Consider the following 21,667-nt stretch of genomic DNA (forward strand, 5'->3'; position numbering starts at 1 on the left):
GAGCATGCTGACATCACTCCGTTTAACTGCAGCCTCCGTGTAAGAGTTATAACTCTTACACGGAGGCTTCGTGAATCCTGGGGAATATTTAACCAACTGTGCTAATACAAGTCTTTAGGAGAACTTCCAGCAGTTTGTTTAATTTCTTTGCATGTTTTATCTATGTTGCATTAAGAATTCATCAAGATACATTGTTTATTCTAATAATGATAGCAATAATAATAATAATAATAATAATAATACAAACAGCATGTCCTGCTTAACACAGTTCAGTTAAAAAAAGCAATATTAACATCACTCTAATCAAACTTTCATGGGTACTTCAAAGATCTTTACCTCCGAATCAATATGAGGTGTTTACAATTATAGACTATGACACCCCATATTGTTGGAATGTTTTCATTATTATTGCAGTTGGTAAGGGTATGCCACTGTGGCTGCGATACTTACTTTCGTGCAAGATATAATTCAGTAACATCCACATTTTTCTTATAGTTCCAGGTTTTCAACTGATCTTGGACAGCCTATAAACACAAATGTAGAAAAGAAGGGATTATGACAAATATGGAAAGCACACATTTATTCTCAATTGTAATCTTTCTTTTAGGTGCAAACCCTGCAAAAGAAATAGCTACTGACTGAGACACAGTCATTTATTTCAGCACCAATCTATGCCATGCAACATATCACACCTCTGTTTCTAGCAATGGAAAAAAAAGTTGTGCAGGTACACTCTTATTTATATATTGGCATTTGCTGACCAGAAAAGTCCACTGGGCCAAACCACATCCATTTTCAGTGGAGGCCCGGGGAGAAAATCTCTACATGAAACACAAATAGAATACATAGTACAGACTGTCTATCATACCTCTGCTTCTAGCACTGGAAAGAAAAGTTGTGCAAGTAAACTCTTATTTATTGGCATTTGTTTACCGGAAAAGCCCACTGGGCCAAACAGAGCCCATTTTCAGTGGAGGCCTGGGGAGAAAATCTCTACATGAAACACGAACAGAATACATACTACGTCAAGGCATACATTTTGAGTATATACAGGACAAATGCAGGAAACAATTTCTAAATGGTAGAACACTTATACAACACTTAATACGCACTTAATAAAATTAATTACAATGTAGTACAACTACAGTTGATATAGCGGTATGAGTGAATATAAAAAAACTCATACTCTTCATAAGTACACTTACACTCTTCATAATCATAGCTGTTTTTAAAAGTGCACCAAGTTTTTCGATTTTCAGTTCTTTTTTGGAAAGAAGATTGCTAGCAAGTACATACAGGTGAGGGGTAACTAATGCCCAGGGTCTTCAGTCTGAACTCATTGATTCAGCTAATGCAAAAATGTCAAAGACATTCATATTTGGTAACAAACCAGAGGGGTTCCCAGGGCACTATTCTTAAGCACTGGTCACTTCCAGCTGGTACTTGAATGGCAAGAGAGGGAAAGAAATGTAAAGATCTATTATCCACCTTTTTCTAATCCACAAATGTTTCAACTTTGCTTCCCCCACCCACCTTCAAGACATACACAGTACAATGATTTGATGGCTGTTTTCAGGAAGAAGTTTGGATGGAGCTTGAAGGCAACAGTGGTCATTCAACTAAAACACTATTGTTATTTGAATGTACTCATATAATTGTACTATTTTAATCATAAGAATCACTGCTGAACTATGATTCCTTATTCATGAGCAGTACTACAGATCATACTGGAGAAATTGTGGTCAAAGTATGACCAGTAAGACTGCTGTGACAAAACTTAAGCAGTCTCTGGTCTGATTACCAGTTTGGATGTTTAGATATGGTGTGCACATAGTTCAAATGTTTGCCTCATGGATGCTCTAGGCTGAGACATTTCCATGAAAGCTGCTCTGGTAGCTTCTGTCCTAGAAAAATGGCCTCTCACATGGTACTCCAACATTTTTTCCATTGTTTTTGTAATACAAGGTAGTATTACCAGCAGTAACATAGACCCTGCTTGGTTGGATAAAGGAGTACCTTGTTGTCTACTATGAAGCATGCAAAGAGCTGATCTGGCTGCAAGAAATTATTTGTTCTTGTATATAAGTTAGAAAAAAATCTGGTATTGCAATGTAATGAAATCCACAGAATTTACAAGGAAAGACACTCCAAGTTAAGAATAACTTAACCAGAAAAATAAAAGGGCAGCTATAATATAAGCCTATATTAACACACAAATCAAAGATAATATAGGCAGATTTAATGGATGCATAAATACCTCCTTTGGCTTAGAATTCTCAGCTGATAACCAAAATATAATAAGAAAGTTAAAAGCCAGCTTAAAATATTTCTAAGAAATGCTGGCATACTGAAGCATGTGGGTGATGAACCTTACTTTACTTATTAACAAAAAAATAGCCTTAAAGATATGTTTGAACCAAACAAACAAAAAAAAAAACGTGATCAAGACCCCCTGAAGTAAGGAGGACTGGTACTTTTGCATATGGAATTTGTAAGCAATGCAAATATATATCAAACAGCCCATATGTTGTTAAAAATGACAAAACAATTGGAGTTAAACTCCATCATACTTGAAACAGTAATGGAGTTGCACATCTTGCTACTTGTAATGCATGCGAAGCATACTATTTAGATAAAACATAGAGAAAATTACCACAGATAATAAATTACCATGTATTAGTCATCAGAAAAATTAAACATTCTAACTGTATACATTTTAACAAGTTCTCTTTTTTTATATTTTATCAGCTGGATTTTCCCACTTAATAAGGGGACATAAACAACTTCTGGAAATCAAAGAATTGTGCTGTCAGTTCATATCAGAGGATAACCTGCTTCCTGGGCTCAGCTAAACAATAAATATTAAACATATTTTAAAGAAGAAGGCAGCAAAACTGGGAGAGTTTAAATGCAATTGGTTATTTAGAACATGACTTGTGTGTATGTCTTTTTTAAACCATTTTGTAATGAGAGTTGTTATTCTGAAAAAAGTATTTTGCCTAAATGGAGAAGAAAGTACTAAACTATTTTACATTCTGGTGATTTCAAAACTGGCATGTCTCTACTTGTATATAATGCCTGTGCACATCTTGTAAGTATAATATCCTTTCTCCTCTGTTCTGGAGGTTGTGATAGAAGACATGTAAATATACGTCATGATTTAGTGTCAGCTTTAATACTTCCACAAGTATGAAGGAAGGATGAGTCCTAAGAACTACCTTGCCTATATGAAACACCCCCCAAAAATAAATAAAATAGAATGGTATATGCAGTAACATTTCTGAATTGTGCATGACTTGTCAGTTGCTGGACAAAAAAGAAGTTATGTACTCACCATAATGTTCCAGCTGAGTAGGTCTACTTTATTTGTCTTCGACCTGTGGTTACCGCATCCGTATTGGATCCAAGCAGGCAAATTCACTAGCATCTGCTCCGAGCTCCAAGCTCCTCCCCTTAGCCATAATACACCTCCACTACCTTCCAATCCCCAGATCGAGTTTTCTGACCCTTATACTGATAACCCATCCTGAAGAATACTTCATGACCTACCACTGCAGCCAACAGGCTGTTCATATGATAAGGTCAGGGGGAAGGAGGGAGGGACGGTTGAAGACAAATGAAGTAGAACTACTCAGATGGAACGTTACAGGGAGTACATAACTTCTTTATCTGAAGTAGTTTACTTCATTTGGTCTTCAAACTGTGGGACAGAGTCCCCAGCTACTAAACTCCTGGGTGGCCCTCATGGAAGGATATTCCAGAGCACCGCGGAACCAAAGGATGCTTTTCTTCTAGAAGTCAAATCCAATTTGTAGTGAGAAATAAAGGTATGAGATGAGGATCAAGTAGCTGCAGACCAAATATCATCCAATGAGACTCTAGACCAAAAGGCCACAGAAGTAGCCATGGACCTAGTGGAATGAGCTTTCACCTGACCCGGAGGAGACACACCTTTATCCTTATAGACCTGAAGGATCCACAAGGAAATGCACCTAGCAATAGTGACCCTGGAGATAGGTTTACCCAAAAAGAGTTTACAGAAGGACACAAACAACTGATCGGATTTACGGAAGTTTTTGGTCCTGTGTAAATAAAATCATAATTGTCTATGAACATCCAACAAGTGGAGTTTGTATTCCATTTTGTTAGCAAAGTTTGGGAAGAAAACAGGTAAATTAATGGTCTGGTTGATGTTAACTTGTGATGCAACCTTAGGAAGAAAGGACAGACTGGTCCGAAGGGAAACCCTATCTTTATGGAAATTCATATATGGAACTTTGATGGACAAAGCTTGCAGTTCTGAAACCCTTTTAGCAGAGGTGATAGCTACCAGGAATGCTGTTTTCCAAGATAAGAACTTAAGATCTGTGGTTGCAGCAGGTTCAAACGGCAGAGTGACCAAAGCTTGAAGAACCATAGTAAGGTCCCATGGAGGAACAGAATCCTTGACATGGGAGTGTAACAGGAATGTACCTATGATAAAGGCTTTACACAGTCTGGAAGAGGTCAGGGAGGCAGAATTCTCACCCATGTGAAAATGTGAGATGCCAGCTAATTGAACTTTGATAGTAGAAGAGCTTGCTCCTTGCTGAAAAATACTGGCTAGGAAATCAAGAATGGCAGAAATAGGAGCCGTGAAAGGGTGTAAACTCCTTTGAGAAGCCCTAAAGAAAAAATGTTTCCATTTGCTGCGGTAAATCTTCCTGGTTGAAGACTTATGAGCTACCACTAGAACAGACCTAACTGAAGAGAATAATCCAGGAGTCCTAGCTTTCATGGGAACTGGAGCAGCCAAGCCGTGAGCTTCAAACTGTCCAGGTTAGGATGAGGAACCTCTGATGGATGTGAAATCAGATCCTGAATGGGATCCAAGACCCACGGTGGAGCCAGAAGATGAGCCCAAAGGAAGGGAAACCATACCTGGTGAGGCCAAAATGGGGCAAGGAGGATCACTTTGCTCCCCAGTTGACGAGCTTTCTGTAGAAACCTTGGAATAAGAGGTACTGGGGGGTAAGCATACAGAAGACCCAGAGGCCAAGCATGGACTAGAGCATCTCTGGGGGACTCCCCTGGCAGGGGGTTCAGAGCAAAAACCTTGCACTTCGTGTTGGAAGGAGATGCAAAGAGATTGCCACAAGGCTGACCCCACTCCAGAAAGATCTGATCCGCTACTGAAAGATTCAGAGACCACTCGTAAGGGAAGGAAGGCATGAAGGGCTTGCAACACCAAAAGGACTGCCCTCATCGCTAGAACATTTATGTTCAAACTGATCTTGGCAGGGGACCACAGGCCTTGGACTGTCCTGCTCAAACAATGTTACCCCCACCAAGTTGGGAGGCATCTGTAGTCACTATGGCTTGGGCAGAGGCTGGAACAAAAGGTTGTCCCTCCAAGATTTCCAAAGAGCACATCCACCACAGAAGGGATGACCAGCAGACTCGACTTGAAGTGTATTGGATATAATAATGGTAGCTCCAACAGGGACCACTGTACCTCTAGTGTCCACTGTAGTACTTGCATATGTAACCGGGCGCACTGAAGAAGTGTAACGGTTGCTGCCATTGAACATAAAGCCCTCAACACTGATTCTGCCAAGGGAAGATGAGAATGGTAGATCAGGGAGACATGCATCCTCAGGCTTTGTACTCTCTCCGTAGTCAGGACGATTTTACACTGTAGTGTGTCTATCCTTGCCCCAATGTAGTCTATCACCTGGACAGGATTTAGAAGTGATTTGGATGCACTGATTGTAATCCCCAATTGTAGAGCAAGCTTTAAGAAATAATCCCTGGTTTGAGAAAGTAGACACCTGGTGGGAGCAGTTAGGAGCCAATCATCCAGGTACGGACAGACCTTAATTCCCTGATGCCTCAGGTGAGCCGCTACTACCACCATGCCATCACTTTGGTGAACACCCTGGGGGCTGTGGTGAGACCAAAGGGTAGGGCTCGAAATTGGTCATGACTGACTCCTAGCCAGAAGTGGAGGAACCTCCTGGAGCTTCTGTGCATCTTTATGTGATAAGCATCCTGGAGGTCTAATGAGCACATCCAGTCGCTCTCTTGCAGGTACGGTATGATGGACTGTAGTGTGACCATCCAGAATTTTTCTTTGGCAACTGACAGGTTCAGGGTAGATAGGTCCAGAATGGACCTTAAGTCCACCCATTTTCTTTGGTACCAAAAAGAACCTGGAGTATATGCCCGATCCAGACTGATCTGGGGGGACAGGCTCGATGGCTTGTTTTTCTAGCAGCTTGGAGAGTTCCCGTGCTGCTGCCTCCCTTTGCGTGGGTGGTATGTCGGGGAGGTGTTTGGGAGGAACCACAAAGGGGATAGAGTATCCTCTGGATATGATCTGAACCACCCAGCGGTCTGATTTTATGGACTCCCATGCCACCAGATGCAATGACAATCGTCCCCAGACTGCCTCCAGAGCAGAGCAGTCAGGCAATCCCTCAGGGTTGCTGTCTGGGGCTGTCAGAGAAAGGTTCTCGAGACCCAAAATTCCTTGGACCCCCTCTGCCTCTGGGCCAGTGTCTATCCTGCCACTCTCTGCCTCTGGTGGAAGAAGAGCCCTGAGAGTCCCGGGAATACTGCGACTTCCAGAACCATATCTTCTTTTGTCCTCTCTGAATCTGGGAAAAGGATCTTTGAGGATTCGAGAAGCTGATTCCGACAGCAGACAGTGTCTTCCCATCCTTCTCACTCTGGACTAAAGTCTCTTTGATGGTCTTATCAAAAAGAGTAGTGCCGTCATAAGGAGCATTGGCAAAAGACACCTTGAAAGGTTCCGAAAACTGACATAGTCTGAGCCAGGCGTTGCGCCTCATGGACACACAGGACCCGGCAGCCCTAGCCGTTCCTTCAGTAGCATGTGAGAGGAGTCGCATGGACATGTTGGAGACTGCTTTTAAAGTGGCCATCCTCACGTAGATCATGTCCCTGTCCTCCTGCGACATGGACTAAGGGGGAGACTCAGCCAGTTCCTTGACCAGGTCATGCTGGAGTCCTGTGATGTGGGCCAGGTAGTTCAGTGCCCTGATGGAAAAGGTTGTTGACGCATAAACCTGCTTCCCTAAGTGGTCCATCATCTGCAACTCTCGATCAGGAAGATGAACTGAGGAACTCTCTTGGGCTAGTTCCTTTTTTGTGGCTGCTGCTACCACCATAGCGTCTACGGGGGAGCCCTTCTTCTACGCCAGTCTATCTGATGGTGGACTTAAGATCTTATCCGGATGTTTAGGGATTGGTTTCATGGTGTCCTGCTCCTTCCAGGCCCGTGAGGTGACCAGGTCCACCAGGTGATCTGTGGGAGGGTACACCCAGGAAGTAGATAGGCCCATGTCAAAAGCCACCAGGAACACAGATTTGTCAGAAGAAGGTTGGGGGTGGACCAACCTCCCCGCTGGCATAGGATTCCATGATGTCTCCAAAGGAGACATCCTCGGGAGGTGACCTGGGGGAACCTTCCCCATCATCCAAATCTGTGTCTTCAGTGAGGGACTCGGGGGAGTCCAAGTGCCTCCTCTTACACGTATGCTTGCGAGGCATGTCTCCGATGGGGATCTCTGGGGGAGAACTTACAAGTCACTTGTTCCTCAGGGGGAACCACCTGGGGCTCCTCGAGCATGGGCTGCCCCTCTGGTAAAATGATGGGATGTGTAGACAAAGCCGAGAGTGTCAGGGCAGAATCCGAGGAAATAGTCAAGGGTCTCGATCCAGTGGAGAGAACTATTTCTACCACGTCGAATGCCGAGGGAGAACAAGCCTCCTGGGTTACCAATAAGAAAGCCGTTCTCCCTGGATCCGACGCGAGAATCGGAGCCGGGCCCAAAGTGGACGGAGCTCCAAGGGAGGGAACTTGGCCCGACAATGCCGGAGCCGAAGAAAAAAGTTCTGCTCCCTCAGATCCGACACCCAAGCTCCTGCTCCAAGAGCCACTTGGATCTGAACTGGCCATATCCGACATGCTCCAGGCAGCTGTCGGTGATGAGGAAACAGGTGGTACCGTCGACACTGACCCCCTAAGGCCATCCTTGGATCAGAGCACTCTGAACCTGGTGGATGGATCGGAGCAGGAGAAATTGGTGTGAAAAAAGGAAGCGAGCACCCCCTCCAGAGGGAGAGGGGGATGGCAAGACCCCCATCTGGATCTGAGTACGAATGAACCTCCTCATCATTTTATCCATGTCAACTTCTGATAAGCTACGCATGGATCTCAACAAGGTCATGGACTCCAACCTAGCGGGTCAAGGAATTGAGGCCCTAGATGGGCTCCGGGGAAAATCTCGGAGATCGGAGCTGAGGAGAGTCACAGATCCTAGCCTGACATTTGGCGGGAGTAGAAGGAAGGTCTGGAGACCTCTTGCATTTCTCTGGTTTGGAAGAGTGCTTGTCTGATTTCTGCTCTCTCTCCTTCTCTTGCCCCTTTTTCGCTCCACTTCCACAGGCTTAGAAACGGGAGGTTGAGTCCCAGCCTAGGAGGGAGGAGAAGCAAAGGCAAGAGAGGAAGGAGAGGCTGCCACAGCAGCTGCTGTGACCAAAGCAGTGGACGAGGCAGCCGCCTCAAAAGTGGGTAGAAGGCCTTTTAAGGCCAACTTAGTCTTCCTATCCTTTATAGCGCACAGGTTAAAACCCGCGCAGATAGCGCAATCAGTAATCAAGTGGGCAATGTCCAAGCACATCCCACAAAGAGTGTGGCCATCTGCAGGAGACAATTTATGGCCACACTCAGTGCACCTTTTAAAGACAGGCTAGGGGTCAGCCAAGTCTCTACAAGAAAAAACACACTAAAGAAGGAAAAGGAGAAGAAAAAGTTACCTATTTCCCACTCACAAATCACTCACCACACACTCAAGGCACACAGAACACTGAGGGGGGGGAGGGGAAGCAATACAGACTAACAAACTAACACTAAAAACTAAAAACTACAGGAAACTTTCTAATACATGAAGCACCAGTGAGGGGAGGAGGAGAGGGAGCCTACACTAAACACCTACACTGAAACTTTTTAGAAAAAAAGCTGCTTAAAAAGCAAAGACCCACTCACTCACTAACTCGGAGCTCAGGAGATCATGATGCTTCAGGCAAGTCGCAGCAAACGAGATCTGGGGGTTGGAAGGTAGGGGAGGTGTATTATGGGTAAGGGGAGGAGCTTGGAGCAGATGCTAGTGAAATTGATGGCTCGGGTCCAGTATGGATCTAGTACCCACAGGTTGAAGACCAAATGAAGTAAACTACTTCAGATGCTACTCCTATATCATATATATTGCCTGCAATTGTTTTCCTTTATTTATTGCAGTAAATTTATTTATTTATTTAACATTTGTTAACTGGGAAAGTCCGACTTGGAATGAAGCCAATTTTCAGGGAGAAACACTCTAGATGTCTTTATACTTTTACATAGTAAAGTATGAATTAATTCATTAATAGGTCTGGATTGTGTAATATTCTCTAACCGTAGTGCATTTTAGTAATACATTTTTGCAGAAACTCCTTTAGTGTTTCCAGCAAATACAAAGGGTTAGACATTTGTCATGTCATACAGTCTACATTATTTACTGTGATGATCAGAACAGTCTAATTTTCAGTATCCCTTGTGTAGTCATTATTGCATGTTATATGTGTACAGTCTTCTCAGTAAGATCTCACTGTAAAGGATTTCTGCATTTAGTTAAAATGTTAGCCTGGCAGTTAGTACAGAGGACTAAAGCTATTGCTTGTTAATGAGATGCTTCCTGTGGCAAGGGTGCATGATTTGAATACTTCCAACTTATCGAGCAAGTAATTTAACCAGACAATGCTTTGGAGCAGCTGGGAATTTGTGCTAGGCTCCTTAATGATCTTCAAGGCAGAATACCTGTTAACTATGAACATGCTGTCATGTTTGCCAGACATTTCCTATTGCATAGGTGATCTAGTTCGGGAAATGTTATGGCAATATCACTGGCACAGTATTTTTTTTAAAGTAGCACAGGCAATTTATTCTTCAAGAACAGCAGGTACTGCATTTCTCAATGTAGCAACATCTGCATTAGTAATAGCTCTCTTTAATGTGGAATTATTCAAAGGACTTGTACTGCAGCAGATATTGTGTATATTGATGTAGCACATGTTATCAGGTGGTTGATATTCCTTATGCTCTTATAAACATTCTTCTTTATAAAATGTACAACATGTGGCTGGATCATATGGTATGATGCTGGTGATCTTTATATAGTTTCATGTAATTTATTCAAAGCTAACAATAAAGTACACATTATTTATTTATCCATAACAATAATGGATATGTACACTCAACAAAGTAGTTAGAACTGTTGGTGGTTGTGGTGGTGGGGAGCTCTCTGTGGATAAAAGTACCTTATACTCAACCTTTGGTCATTTGTAAAGAGTCAATAATCTAGCTTTACAAGATGTGTGTGTGTCTGTGTGTCTATGCGTCTGTGAGAATTAAGCTGGAGTACTTTGGCTGCTGCGTGTTTGTGTGAAAAAACTTGGAGTATTACTCTTTGGTCATTATTACTGTTATTATTTTTGACACAAACATCTGAAAGGGATACAGTCAACAATGTAGCTATAATTGCTAGGGTTGGAGGATATCTGTGGATATAAATGTACACATAATCTGCTACAGGCCAGATGTATTTTCAGTGAATGTGAATTTAATAGGAAATTAAGTTTACTATTGCGTCTGTTTTCAGTGTGAGACTATTTTTTTTTATTTGGTTTTCTTTAGCAAAAAGACATCAGCGTTACTGTTATCAAATTTGAAATAAAGGTTTTTTAATCAAATCTCTGTAAGAATTGTAAAAGTAAAGAAGAAAATAGTACATGCACTGACAGGTTTAAAGAGTGCTTAAGGTAACTGGGGAGGTAGCCAAGTAATGGAACACTGGAAGGGTTGCGGGGGAGGGACTCATCCATTATCCTGCCTCGGGCCTCATTTGGCCATAATCTGGCTCTGAGTGAGGAGGTGTATAGGAGTTCTGTTATCAAGGGAATGGAAAAAATATTCATCTCTTTCCTTATGGCATGTGTATCTGGTACAGAATTTCTTATAGGCTCAAAGATAAGTACTAGGCAAGCTGGCATCGTGTGTCATTTTAAGCCAAGCCAGTTTCCCTTTTGGTGCTCTAATTAACCTATACCAGTTGGTGTTAGGCTGGCCTTACCTATTTAATTGTTGATAATTATATATTACCTCTAATGAGAATAACTGAGACCATACAATGGATACTTTGAGTGGACCTATGCATGGGAAACAGCATTCAGAAGCAAATTCTGTCCATTAGTAGTGCAGGGAGCAGTCCTGTGGTAAATTTTCTGTCTTCCATCCATAAACTGAGTTGTGCTTGAATATGGACAAGGATAAACTTTGTTTTATGTGAATGAGGAGTTTGCTCCAGAGCAATTGTATCCTCTGCAAGCTATACCTGTCCCTCCAAATCATTCTGTTGATATTGCAAAAGAGGTTTAGATCCCTAGATCGAGTATTTCTGATGCCATTTGACTTGCTGATGTGCAGGAAATCCTTCATTACTGAGTCAGAACAGGTCTTGTATGCTAAGCACTGGTCAACCCATAGCAGTCTATAGGATACTGAGTATAGTGACAGGGCTTTAAGTTGGTCCACATCCCGCTCCCACCCCCCATTAGGGAAACCACCGTAAAAAATTTCTCCAAAGCCAACTTCACGCTTCTTAAGACAGAAGTGACAAACTTCACGACACCCATGCAGACAGACAACAGAGGTATGATTGCTGAATCCTACACAAATGCACTTTATAAGCACTTACACGAGTGCATGGATTGTGCTATCCCTAACAGAACCAAGATGCTATCCTCCAAAAAAGGAAGCCAATCTGGTGGTCCCCTGCCATAAAGAAACTCTACAACAGAAGAAAGAAACTGTTGCAAAAAAAAGAGTATTGGAGGAACTCCCTGGTCAGCCTCAGTAAGAAGTGGAGGTCCCTCATAAACTCCTCCAAAGTTAGTTACGAAAACAAAATCACCACTGATTCTAAAGACAGCTACAAAGCATTCTATAGCTATGTCAAGAATCTCAATGGTACCACTCAGATCTGCTCTGAGTTACAGCACAATGGCACTAAATAAAAAGAACCAACTGATATTGCCAACATCCTGGCAGATAGGTTCTGTGCTAACTTTACCCCCCTCTCACCCACTAAAGGGCCCATCTCTATACCGGAAGAATGCAAAGTTCCTGTAATCACAGTTGCACAGGGAAAAACCACACTCTCCAAAGCCAAGAACACAGCATCCATGAGACCTAACAACATTCCTGGCTGCATTCTACACGAACTACAGAATGAACTGGCACCTCACCTAAGCACCATGTTCAATCATAGCCTCACCTCAGGTTTTGTGCTCACTGAATGGTGCACAGTGACAGTTATCCCACTCCACAAAGGGGAAGCCACCGTGGACCCCGGGAACTACAGCCCCATTAGCCTAATGAGCCTGGTCTGTAAGGCCATGGAACGTATCATCATGAAACTTATAAATAAAGACATCGGTAATCTCCAAACTCTGGACCCCACCCAGTTCGGGTTTGTAAAAGGCAGATCATGTCTCCTAAACCTGACAGACTTCTTTAAAGCAATCACCAAAGCCGTAGATGAGGGTAAGGTGGTTCACACAGCCTATCTAAATCTCTCAAAGGCTTTTGTCACTATCCCTCCACTCTGGAATTATAGATAAACTCACTAAACTAGGTACAAATCCCTATGTTACAAGATGGGTTGCCAACTGGCTCACTGACAGAACCTACAGTGTGATAGTAGCAGACTCCAAATCTGACTTCAGACCAGTGACAAGTGGAGTACCACAAGATTCAGTCCTGGGTCCTCTCCTGTTTGGTGTCCACTTTTCTAAAGTACAGGCTAACACAGAAGTTCTTTGGCTAACAAAGTTCACAGATGACTGCAAACTAGGAGCCATAATCAAAACTCCTAATGATGTGGACATCCTACAAAAGGGTCTCACTGAGACAGATGCGTGGTGTCAAAGCCATGGCCTCAAGCTCAGTGCCAAAAAGTGCATTGTCATCCCCTTTGGTAAAAACTCTGTACACATGAGCTACCACATAGGTGGTAGTCTACGTAACACCGAAAGTGTGAGACCTTGGGACACAGGTGGACAGTAGTCTCTCCTTTGATAATCACATCACCACAGCAGTCAGGAAATCCTTCTACATGGCACACCTCATCACAAAAGGTTTCTCATCCAGGAAAAAAGAGGTCATTGTTCCTCTCTACTCGACACTCATTAGACCCATTATAGAGTACAACTTTTTTTGGTATGTATCTCACAAGATATCTACAACAACTGAAAAGGCCGCAGAAATACCTCACAAAGAGGATTATCAGCCTCAAACAGATGCCCTATGCAGATCGTCTCAAAAAAATCCAACTTTACTCAGTCGCATATCGCCTATTCAGAGGCGATCTCTGCCTAACATACAAAGCTATGTCAAACCCAGGGCTGTTCGACATGCTCCACTTAAAGAAATCCCAATCCCTCCGAGCTATATGCTCTAGGGACCTAAACCTTGTCACCACCATAAACAGAAAATGCTGGAGGGATAGATTCCTGTCCCAGAGACTTCCCATACTCTGGAACAAGCTACCTATCTATATCAAACAAAGCTCCTCATTAGCACTCATCAAGAAAAATCTTGATGATTGGATAGGAAATAGGAAATTCACCCCAGGGATCACCTCTGTGGCTCTGCTCAACAGGGACATAGGAAAATAATTTTCTTGGGTGGTGAAAGCCAGGGTACCTTTTTGGCTAGGTTTATATAGGCTCTTGGGTCAATAGTCTAGTACCTACCTATGAATGTAGGATATAGTATTTAGGCCTTGCATCATTTAAGGTATCTCTGTGGGCATTCCAGTTTTTGCACATGCCTGGATATATACATGTGAAAGGGGACATTATACTCAACAATTAGCCTAGTGAGAACTGAGTAAATGGGGACAATGACATCCCTAGATCTAGACAAAATCCCTGTGTTTATAAACTGCAATATAGAAGAACAATGGACACATTTTGTTCAAATGTTAGGCCACTGTCCACATATATACCCAAATCCTGAACACCTAGGTCAACTGCTAGGAGCATATTGTCAATGTGATAGTTTCATGGGGTAGATGACTTCCCAAAGGATACAATAATCCATCTTTTGGTATTTAGTTAAAGTCTATGATTTTGGCACCAGTTATTTTTGGGACAAACATTTCTACAGGATGGCTAAGTCAACAGGGGATACAATGATTGCTCCTCACTTGCAGCCATCTGCAACTTTCACCAGCTAGAGCCCTTTGGTATGGGATTTTACTTAGAAAATGTAAATATCAAACAGGAGCGGTCCCAGCACAGAACCTTGGGGGACTCCATTGGTAACTCATCTCTTTCTGGATGTAACTTCCCCTATTTTCCTTTATTTTTATTTTTTCTGTCCTGTCTATGAGCCAGTTGGCAATCCTGAATGTGACATATGGATTTATTCCCAGCATATTTATATTTTCTACTATGCCTGAGTGGGGGATTGCATCAAAAGCTTTGGCCAGGTCAAGGTATGTGCTGTGTACCATTCTGCCTTCATCCATTGTTTTGGTGACCTTTTCAAACATGACCACCAGGTTAAGTAAGCATGACCTGCCATTGACAAATTCAAACTCAGACTGGTCCAGTGTTTGGAGGCTTTCTGTGTCCTTATTGATTTGTTTCATAACACATCTTTCCATAGCTTTCCATATGAAGCTGGTCAAATTTATGGGTGTGTAATTGCCTCGGACTGTGGAAGGTCCTCATTTATCCAGAAGAATGGTTGTAGCTGTTCTCAATTCACTAGGTACAAAACCTGTATGGAGACTGAGGTTAAGCATGTTGGTAGAGGTGTAACTAAATTGTGCTTCATGCTATTTAAGATGAATCCTTGCATATTGTCAGAGCTCATCGATGCAATATGCTTAGCTTTTTTTTAAAACAATTTTATTGATTTTAAATAAAACAGGTTTATAAACAATCACAAAGAATTTAACAAAACAATTGCATTTCAGAAATGTTTACATAAGAACTCGGATAACTATATATAACAACTAATAGAATAAAATTACTAAAACTATTTACAAAGACATCCATTAGCACTTACAGTAGTGATGAAGTTTTGAGCATTTTCACACGTGTATTACATAAAGAAAATGAAATTTAAGTTATACAATATCATTATTGATCTCTTTTCACCAAATTCTGTAAATTAACCCACAGTTGATAGGCATAGGTCTTTCTAGTTGTTCTAGATGTTATAGTTGTAAGTTGTAAGTGACACACTTCAATTAATGCATTTTTGAATTCATTGAAAGAAGGAAGGGATTCAGATACCCAATTTCTTGTTATACTCTTTCTGGCCACAGCAAATTGCCCAGAGTAAAGGGTATTTAACCTTTTTTAACACAATATGAAATGGGTGTATTGAAAAGCAGTAGAGACCCAGTAAGTGTAAAACTGTCTGAGAATAGTGCTTGTAGTAGATCATTAATATTTCTCCAAAATATATTTATAGCAGGGCAGTCATAGAACATGTGAGCCCAATCAATATTTATGTCTGATTTACATTTATTATATAAATTCTGCTTTCCGTTAATTTTGCTCATTAGTTGAGGAGTGTAAAAGGATCTTTACATAAATCTCCACCTGTATAATTTCCATTTAAGTGGTAGAGTTGTTTTCCCTGCTGATTCTAATATATTTATTTTATCTTGATTGCATGGAAGTGTATTAATGAAAGTGTAGAAATAATTCCAAACACTGTCTGAACAACAATGTGTTTCCTCTCTTATAAATCTATATATAAAGGATAGTTTGCCTGAATAAGTTTGTTTATGTTGGAGAGTTGATTGAAAAAAATCTAGTAGTGTGCTAGTATCATGCTTGATTGCTGGTATGATCAGGTCTATTTTATTGTGTATAAATAATCTGAGGGATTGTACATCAAGCCATAAAGATTTGCCTAACTGAAATTCATTTGTTATTTGATCTACATCTTTAACCTTTCTATCTGAGATTAGTTGAAACAAAAACTTTAGATCTTTTTGTTTAAATAAAGTGATTTTGTTTAAATCTCAGGAGAACAAAAACATTTGGGTAAAAGCAATGAGGAATACTAGAAAAAAACATTCTTTATATCTAGAGTGTTTATATATAACATTTCTGAAATTTGTTAGTATGTTGTGTATATAGCTATATGAGTGCTTGGATGCTATATGTGTAGTGAAGTAATCTTTTAGTATCTATAACATTGGATTGTTTATTAATTCTAATTTATAAGTTTGAGGTCTCAATATTAGTAGTTTCCCAATATATTTGTATGCTTAGCTTTTGATAGTACTTTTAGGACTTGGTCTTGTATAATAGCTAGAGGTGAGTAAACAACTGGTAAATTTCTCTGAAATGAACAAGCCTATCCCTGCAGAATCCCCATCTTTGTCTCAGATTTAAAAGACTTCAGGGTCCAGACACAGTTCATTACTCTTGGATACAGCCCTGTATAACTTGCCTGTCAATGTGTTTATGCCTGATGGGATGAAGAAAGCGTGGATAAAAAGTCCCACCTGGACGACTATGTTCTGGCTATCACTACCAATTTGCATAACTTGTACAAATAACCATTCCTCTGCTTATCTACCACATTACTGTGGTTTTGTCTGTAATCATCTTTAGTGTAACTGGTTGCCAACCTTTCTTGAAAGCTCATACGGTCAAAATCAGATCCATCATCTCAAGTATGTACCATACTCCCTGCACTTTCATCTGAGTGCTGCGGACCCTCAGGCTAAATATGAGACATCCATGATCAGGGTTGGTTGATTTTGGAATTACAAAGCGTATCCCTTATGGTGCTTAGAGTCTCTGCTGAAAGTATGGGGGCAGCAACTGTGGTCCTCAGAAGACTGAAACTAATAATGTACGAAGAGAAAGATGCACCAAGTTCTAGATTATGGTCCTTAGGAGTGCTCCACCTATTCTGTGGTATATTAATCTTAAGAGTTAGTGTGAGGTGTAGCCCTTCCAGAAAGACGTGTGTGTGTGTGTGTGTGTGTGTGTGTGTGTGTGTGTGTATATATATATATATATCTACACACACACACACACACACACACACACACACACACACACACACACACGCACACACACACACACATATTGATTTATGTTAAAATAATGAATTACCATAATGTTGAGTTGCAAAATGTTCCCTGGTAAGTAAACAATCGGCCAACAAAACTTTAAAAAAATCTGAAGCAAATAAAACACATCCATGTGGGCTGTGCCCCCCACACCCCCCAACTACATATACCAAGTCCAAGATCACACTACAGTGGAGAAAATGGCAAAGTTCAGCGCATTAGTCAACTGACTCATTTCACGGCAAAAACTTGCAACAATCGGACATCCATGAATGTAAACTTCTTTCTAGCTCTCTGTTTTGCAGCTCAATGTTTTGGCTTTTTGCAAATTTAAGGTAGATCTCTCTCTCTCCTATATATATATATATATATATATATATATATATATATATATATATACAGTGCAGCACCCCTCCCCCAAAAAAGGCTTTAATGGCAGTTACAGCAAATTTCAAGATTCATTGATTTCCTTCTGAACTACAGGTCATTTTCTTAGATGCAGAACACACAATAACAAGTCTCTCACTATAGGAAGCCAGATGCTCCATACCCACCGAGATGACCAACTAAATTCCATACTGTCAGGATAATGTCTTGACCAAGAAATTACTTTACTGTTCCAATAAGTTTCTGAGATATCACTTTCCATGTGTGTAACAAGGCTAAGGGTATCATCAAAATGATGGCTGATATGTTTTCCCAAGCCTGCAGAGAGCTTTCATGGCCAACCATAAGGTTAGGTCAAAAAAGAACTGACCCAAATGAAGAATGGCTTTGTCCTTAGTCAGGATCCCTTTGCTTAATTTTTTGTCTGGCAGAGCCCCAAGAAAAATCTTACACATCCTTAATGTTGAGTTTGCATGTTCAGGGAGAACCCTAGCTTGGTCAGTCAATGTATAAAGCATCCCAAAACCCTCTGCATCTCTACCATTTTAAAAGCTTGGATCAAGCAGTGATCCAGAGAATGGTTAATATGGAATCTCTGGTTCTTGAGATGGCCAAACTCTGATGCAAAATATTTGGAGAAAGGGAACAACCAAATAGCAAGGAAACAAACTGAAAGTTCTACTGGTTCCATAAATCTTAGGAAGTGTTTGTGGTCTTGCGAATAGGGATATAAAGACAGACACCCTTAAGATGCAGGGGGACCATCAACAATATCTGGTAAAAGGAGTAAGATAAATGCCTTCAAGGTGAATATTTTGAATTACCCACAGAAACTTGTTTTACCAGGATAGAGGATGGATCTCTAATGGTCATCCTTTCTGGAGAGTTTTCTTTGTTAAAAAATATTTATCACATTTTTATGATAAATGCTACAGGTATATTATTACAATGAAATTTTTCTTAATCTTTTAGAATAGAATTAAAAAATTCTAAGTTATTAACTATTTACATTATATACATACATAAATCCCTGTAAAGTGAGTAATAAAAATCCTGAATTTAAATCAAGAAGAATAGAAATTTTAAACAAAACTATCACAAAATAATAATTTACAGAGGTAACATTTTATAAATATATATATATATATATATATATATATATATATATATATATATATATATATATATATATATAAAATAAACAAAACTATAGTCCATGGATTTTTGATAAAGGTATTTGGATATAATCTGTTTTTTAATGTGAATTTCTCTGAGGGCTATTTCCTGAAGAGATGATAAAAATTAATTAAATTGTGGTGGAAAAGACATCTTCTGTCTTCTTGTTATACGTTTTCTTGTCATAGCTATGATTGTGCATATTAATTAATAATTCTCATTATTCATTTTATAATTTCCTACGATATTAAATAAAACTAGTGATTTGCTTATAGAAAATGAATCAGTCCATATGGCTTGAAGAAAAACTGTAATCTTGTTTCAAAAGACTGGTAGGACATTCATAAAATATATGTATCCAGTCAGTATTACAAACTTGATTACATCTCCAACATTCAATATTTTCCTCTTTATTAATTTTTGCTATTTATGGGTGTTTAAAAGTCTAAGAATTTCCAATTAAAAACATACCAAAACAGAGTCCAAGGACAGTTCTTTAGAGATTTTAACAATTGTGTTTTGTTCTCTTCAGATAAGGATGAGTTGGGATCCATAGTAATAGTATTCCAAAAGTTGTTTAAATTATATTTGATAAAGATTTTATATTGTTTAGAAATAAAATTTCCATAACAAAATTGTATATAATTTTAGAAAATAATAGTATTAATGAGGGTGTTTCATTATAGTAAGACACTGATTAAGGAAGAAATTTATAGTGTGCATGTAAACTAATGTTCTTTAAAAAAATCCAATCCTGTGAAAAGAGATTGTATTCAGAAATTAAAGATTGCATTGACTTCAACTTTACAAGTCAAAACGATTAAATTAGCAAGTATAATTACTACTTTTCCAGTTATTAAATTTTTGTTTAGTGGTTCCACCAAAATATTTTGTTATCCTAAATGGTACTAAATTTTCATACCAAAGTTTTAATTCTGTTTCCAAACTGTGTTTGTTTAAATTGTTTTAAAATAACATTGATATACTTAGATTCTGCTGATGAGTAAATGTTATATTGAAAGTAATTGCAGAGATACATAGTTTTATTTGTTTTATCATTGCATATTGTATCTATTTTCATTTTATTAGAATTGGAAAACTAAAAAAAGTAGAGTTTTCCAATCTGAATCATATCCAACTCTTATCAATTCAGTAACATTTTAAAAAATGCTGTTTTTGGATAAACTTCTAAATCTGGAAAATTAACATCTCTTGAATCCCAAGATCTAATATGATGATGATGAGCTATTCAAAACATACATGTTCCAAAGAGAAATTAAGTTAGATATGATACCTATATTTTTGAAGTTTGTATCTTTGGTTTCCTCTAAAGTTTTCATAATAGAAATTAGTATTTTTTTTATTTAGAAAAATAAATTCTGAATTTGTATTATTAAAACATAGACCTGTGTCTGTTTATTTTTATTTATTTATTTTACATTTGCTAACCGGGAAAGTCCGACTGGATACATGTCCATTTTCAGCAGAGGCCCAGGAAAAAACCTCCAACATCACATTACATATCTGAGAGAACAAATAAGCAGCCTATACACACATGATCTCTATGAAAGAAATACCTATGAGCATATGTACAGTAATTATTAACAAGTTTTTGTTGTATATACTACATACAATCCCATACATTTTTCATTTTTGTTTTCCCAAGATGGGCATTTGTTTAATACAGTATATGTCATTGAATTAGAAGGTACATATCATTGGCTTAACAAGTATACCAGGGGATACAGGTAATCTCTGATGGAATCCTTGCAAACAGAGCAGTGGGGTGGGTTAGCCAGGGGTATAGCATGAACAAAGCCAGCTGTTTTCATAATGAGTTTTCAGGAATTTTTTGAAATGGGTAAGTGAGCTGGCAGAGGAAATTTGGCTTGGGAGCGAATTCCAGGTTCTGGCAATAGTACATGCAAAGAGAGACTTCCCAGCATCATTTCTATGTTTGATGACATTTATGAGGTTTTGGTTAGTAGATCTTAAGGCTCTAGTGGGCTGTATTATTTGCAGAAGTGCTGGGGTTTTTGTCAGGAAGGTAGTAGAGCTTGTGTGCTAATGAGAGTTGATTGAGTAGGAGTAGGTGAGGCAACTCCAGCCAGTTGAGTTGCTTGAAGGATAGACAGTGGTGGGATCTATAGGAGGCATCAGTTGCAAACTTGGCTATCTTGTTGTAACAAGATTCCATTTTGTTTAGTTCTGTGCGGTGGAGATTAGTCATGATGGGGGAGGCATAAAGGAGGATGGATAAGAGGTGAGTTCTTGTTATAGTGGCTTTGTGTGTTTAGTCATGAAGTGTTTGTTCCTATAAAGGAGACCAAGATTTTTGTTTACTTTCTTGATTGTTTGTGCTATGTGTATGCTGAATTTTAGGTTACTGTCTATTTCAATGCCTAGCAGTTTTGTGTGTGTGGTTGGGATGATCTGAGTATTGTCAGTGGATGTTATGGTAAATTCATTGTTTAGAGGAGGTGATCTACCAGGGCTAAAGTGCATTAGTTTTTTTTTTGGATTAAGAATAATTTTAATGTTAGTGAACAATGCTTCAGCTAAAGTAAAGTTTGAGTGAGGGTTTTTAATTCCTGTAGAGTAGGGTTGGCACTTATAATAGTGGTGTCATCTGCATATTGCAATATTGAGGCAGAGAGGGAGGATGAAGCTATTTGGTTAGTAAATAGGGAGAACAGCAAAGGACTGAGAATGGAACCCTGTGGGACTCCAATGGCTACTGGTAATAGGGGGGACAACTGGTCTTGCCATATGACTGCTTGTTGATGGCCTAAGTAGCAACTGAACCATGATATAGTGGGGGAGCTCATGATAAGGGTAGCTAGAGTTTCGAGGAGTATACAGTGGTTAACCATATCAAATGCTTTAGA

The 21,667-nt window shown here is 39.7% G+C and overlaps 1 protein-coding gene across 1 annotated transcript in view; it reads right to left on the reverse strand.

The window, feature by feature from the left end:
- LRRC72 (leucine rich repeat containing 72) overlaps positions 1-925 on the reverse strand; it is an 833,487-nt gene extending 832,562 nt beyond the window's left edge. Inside the window, exons 1-2 of the mRNA XM_044065565.1 lie at positions 869-925; positions 451-524 (exon numbers count right to left, since the gene is read on the reverse strand). Of these exons, the coding sequence (XP_043921500.1) occupies positions 451-524; positions 869-925 (131 nt within the window). The remainder of the gene's footprint in view (positions 1-450; positions 525-868) is intronic.
- Positions 926-21,667: the final 20,742 nt, after the last annotated feature.

Source organism: Protopterus annectens, chromosome 3.part0 (genome assembly GCF_019279795.1).
Source record: "Protopterus annectens isolate FY-2018-M chromosome 3.part0, PAN1.0, whole genome shotgun sequence".
Classification (NCBI taxonomy): Eukaryota; Metazoa; Chordata; order Ceratodontiformes; family Protopteridae; genus Protopterus; species Protopterus annectens.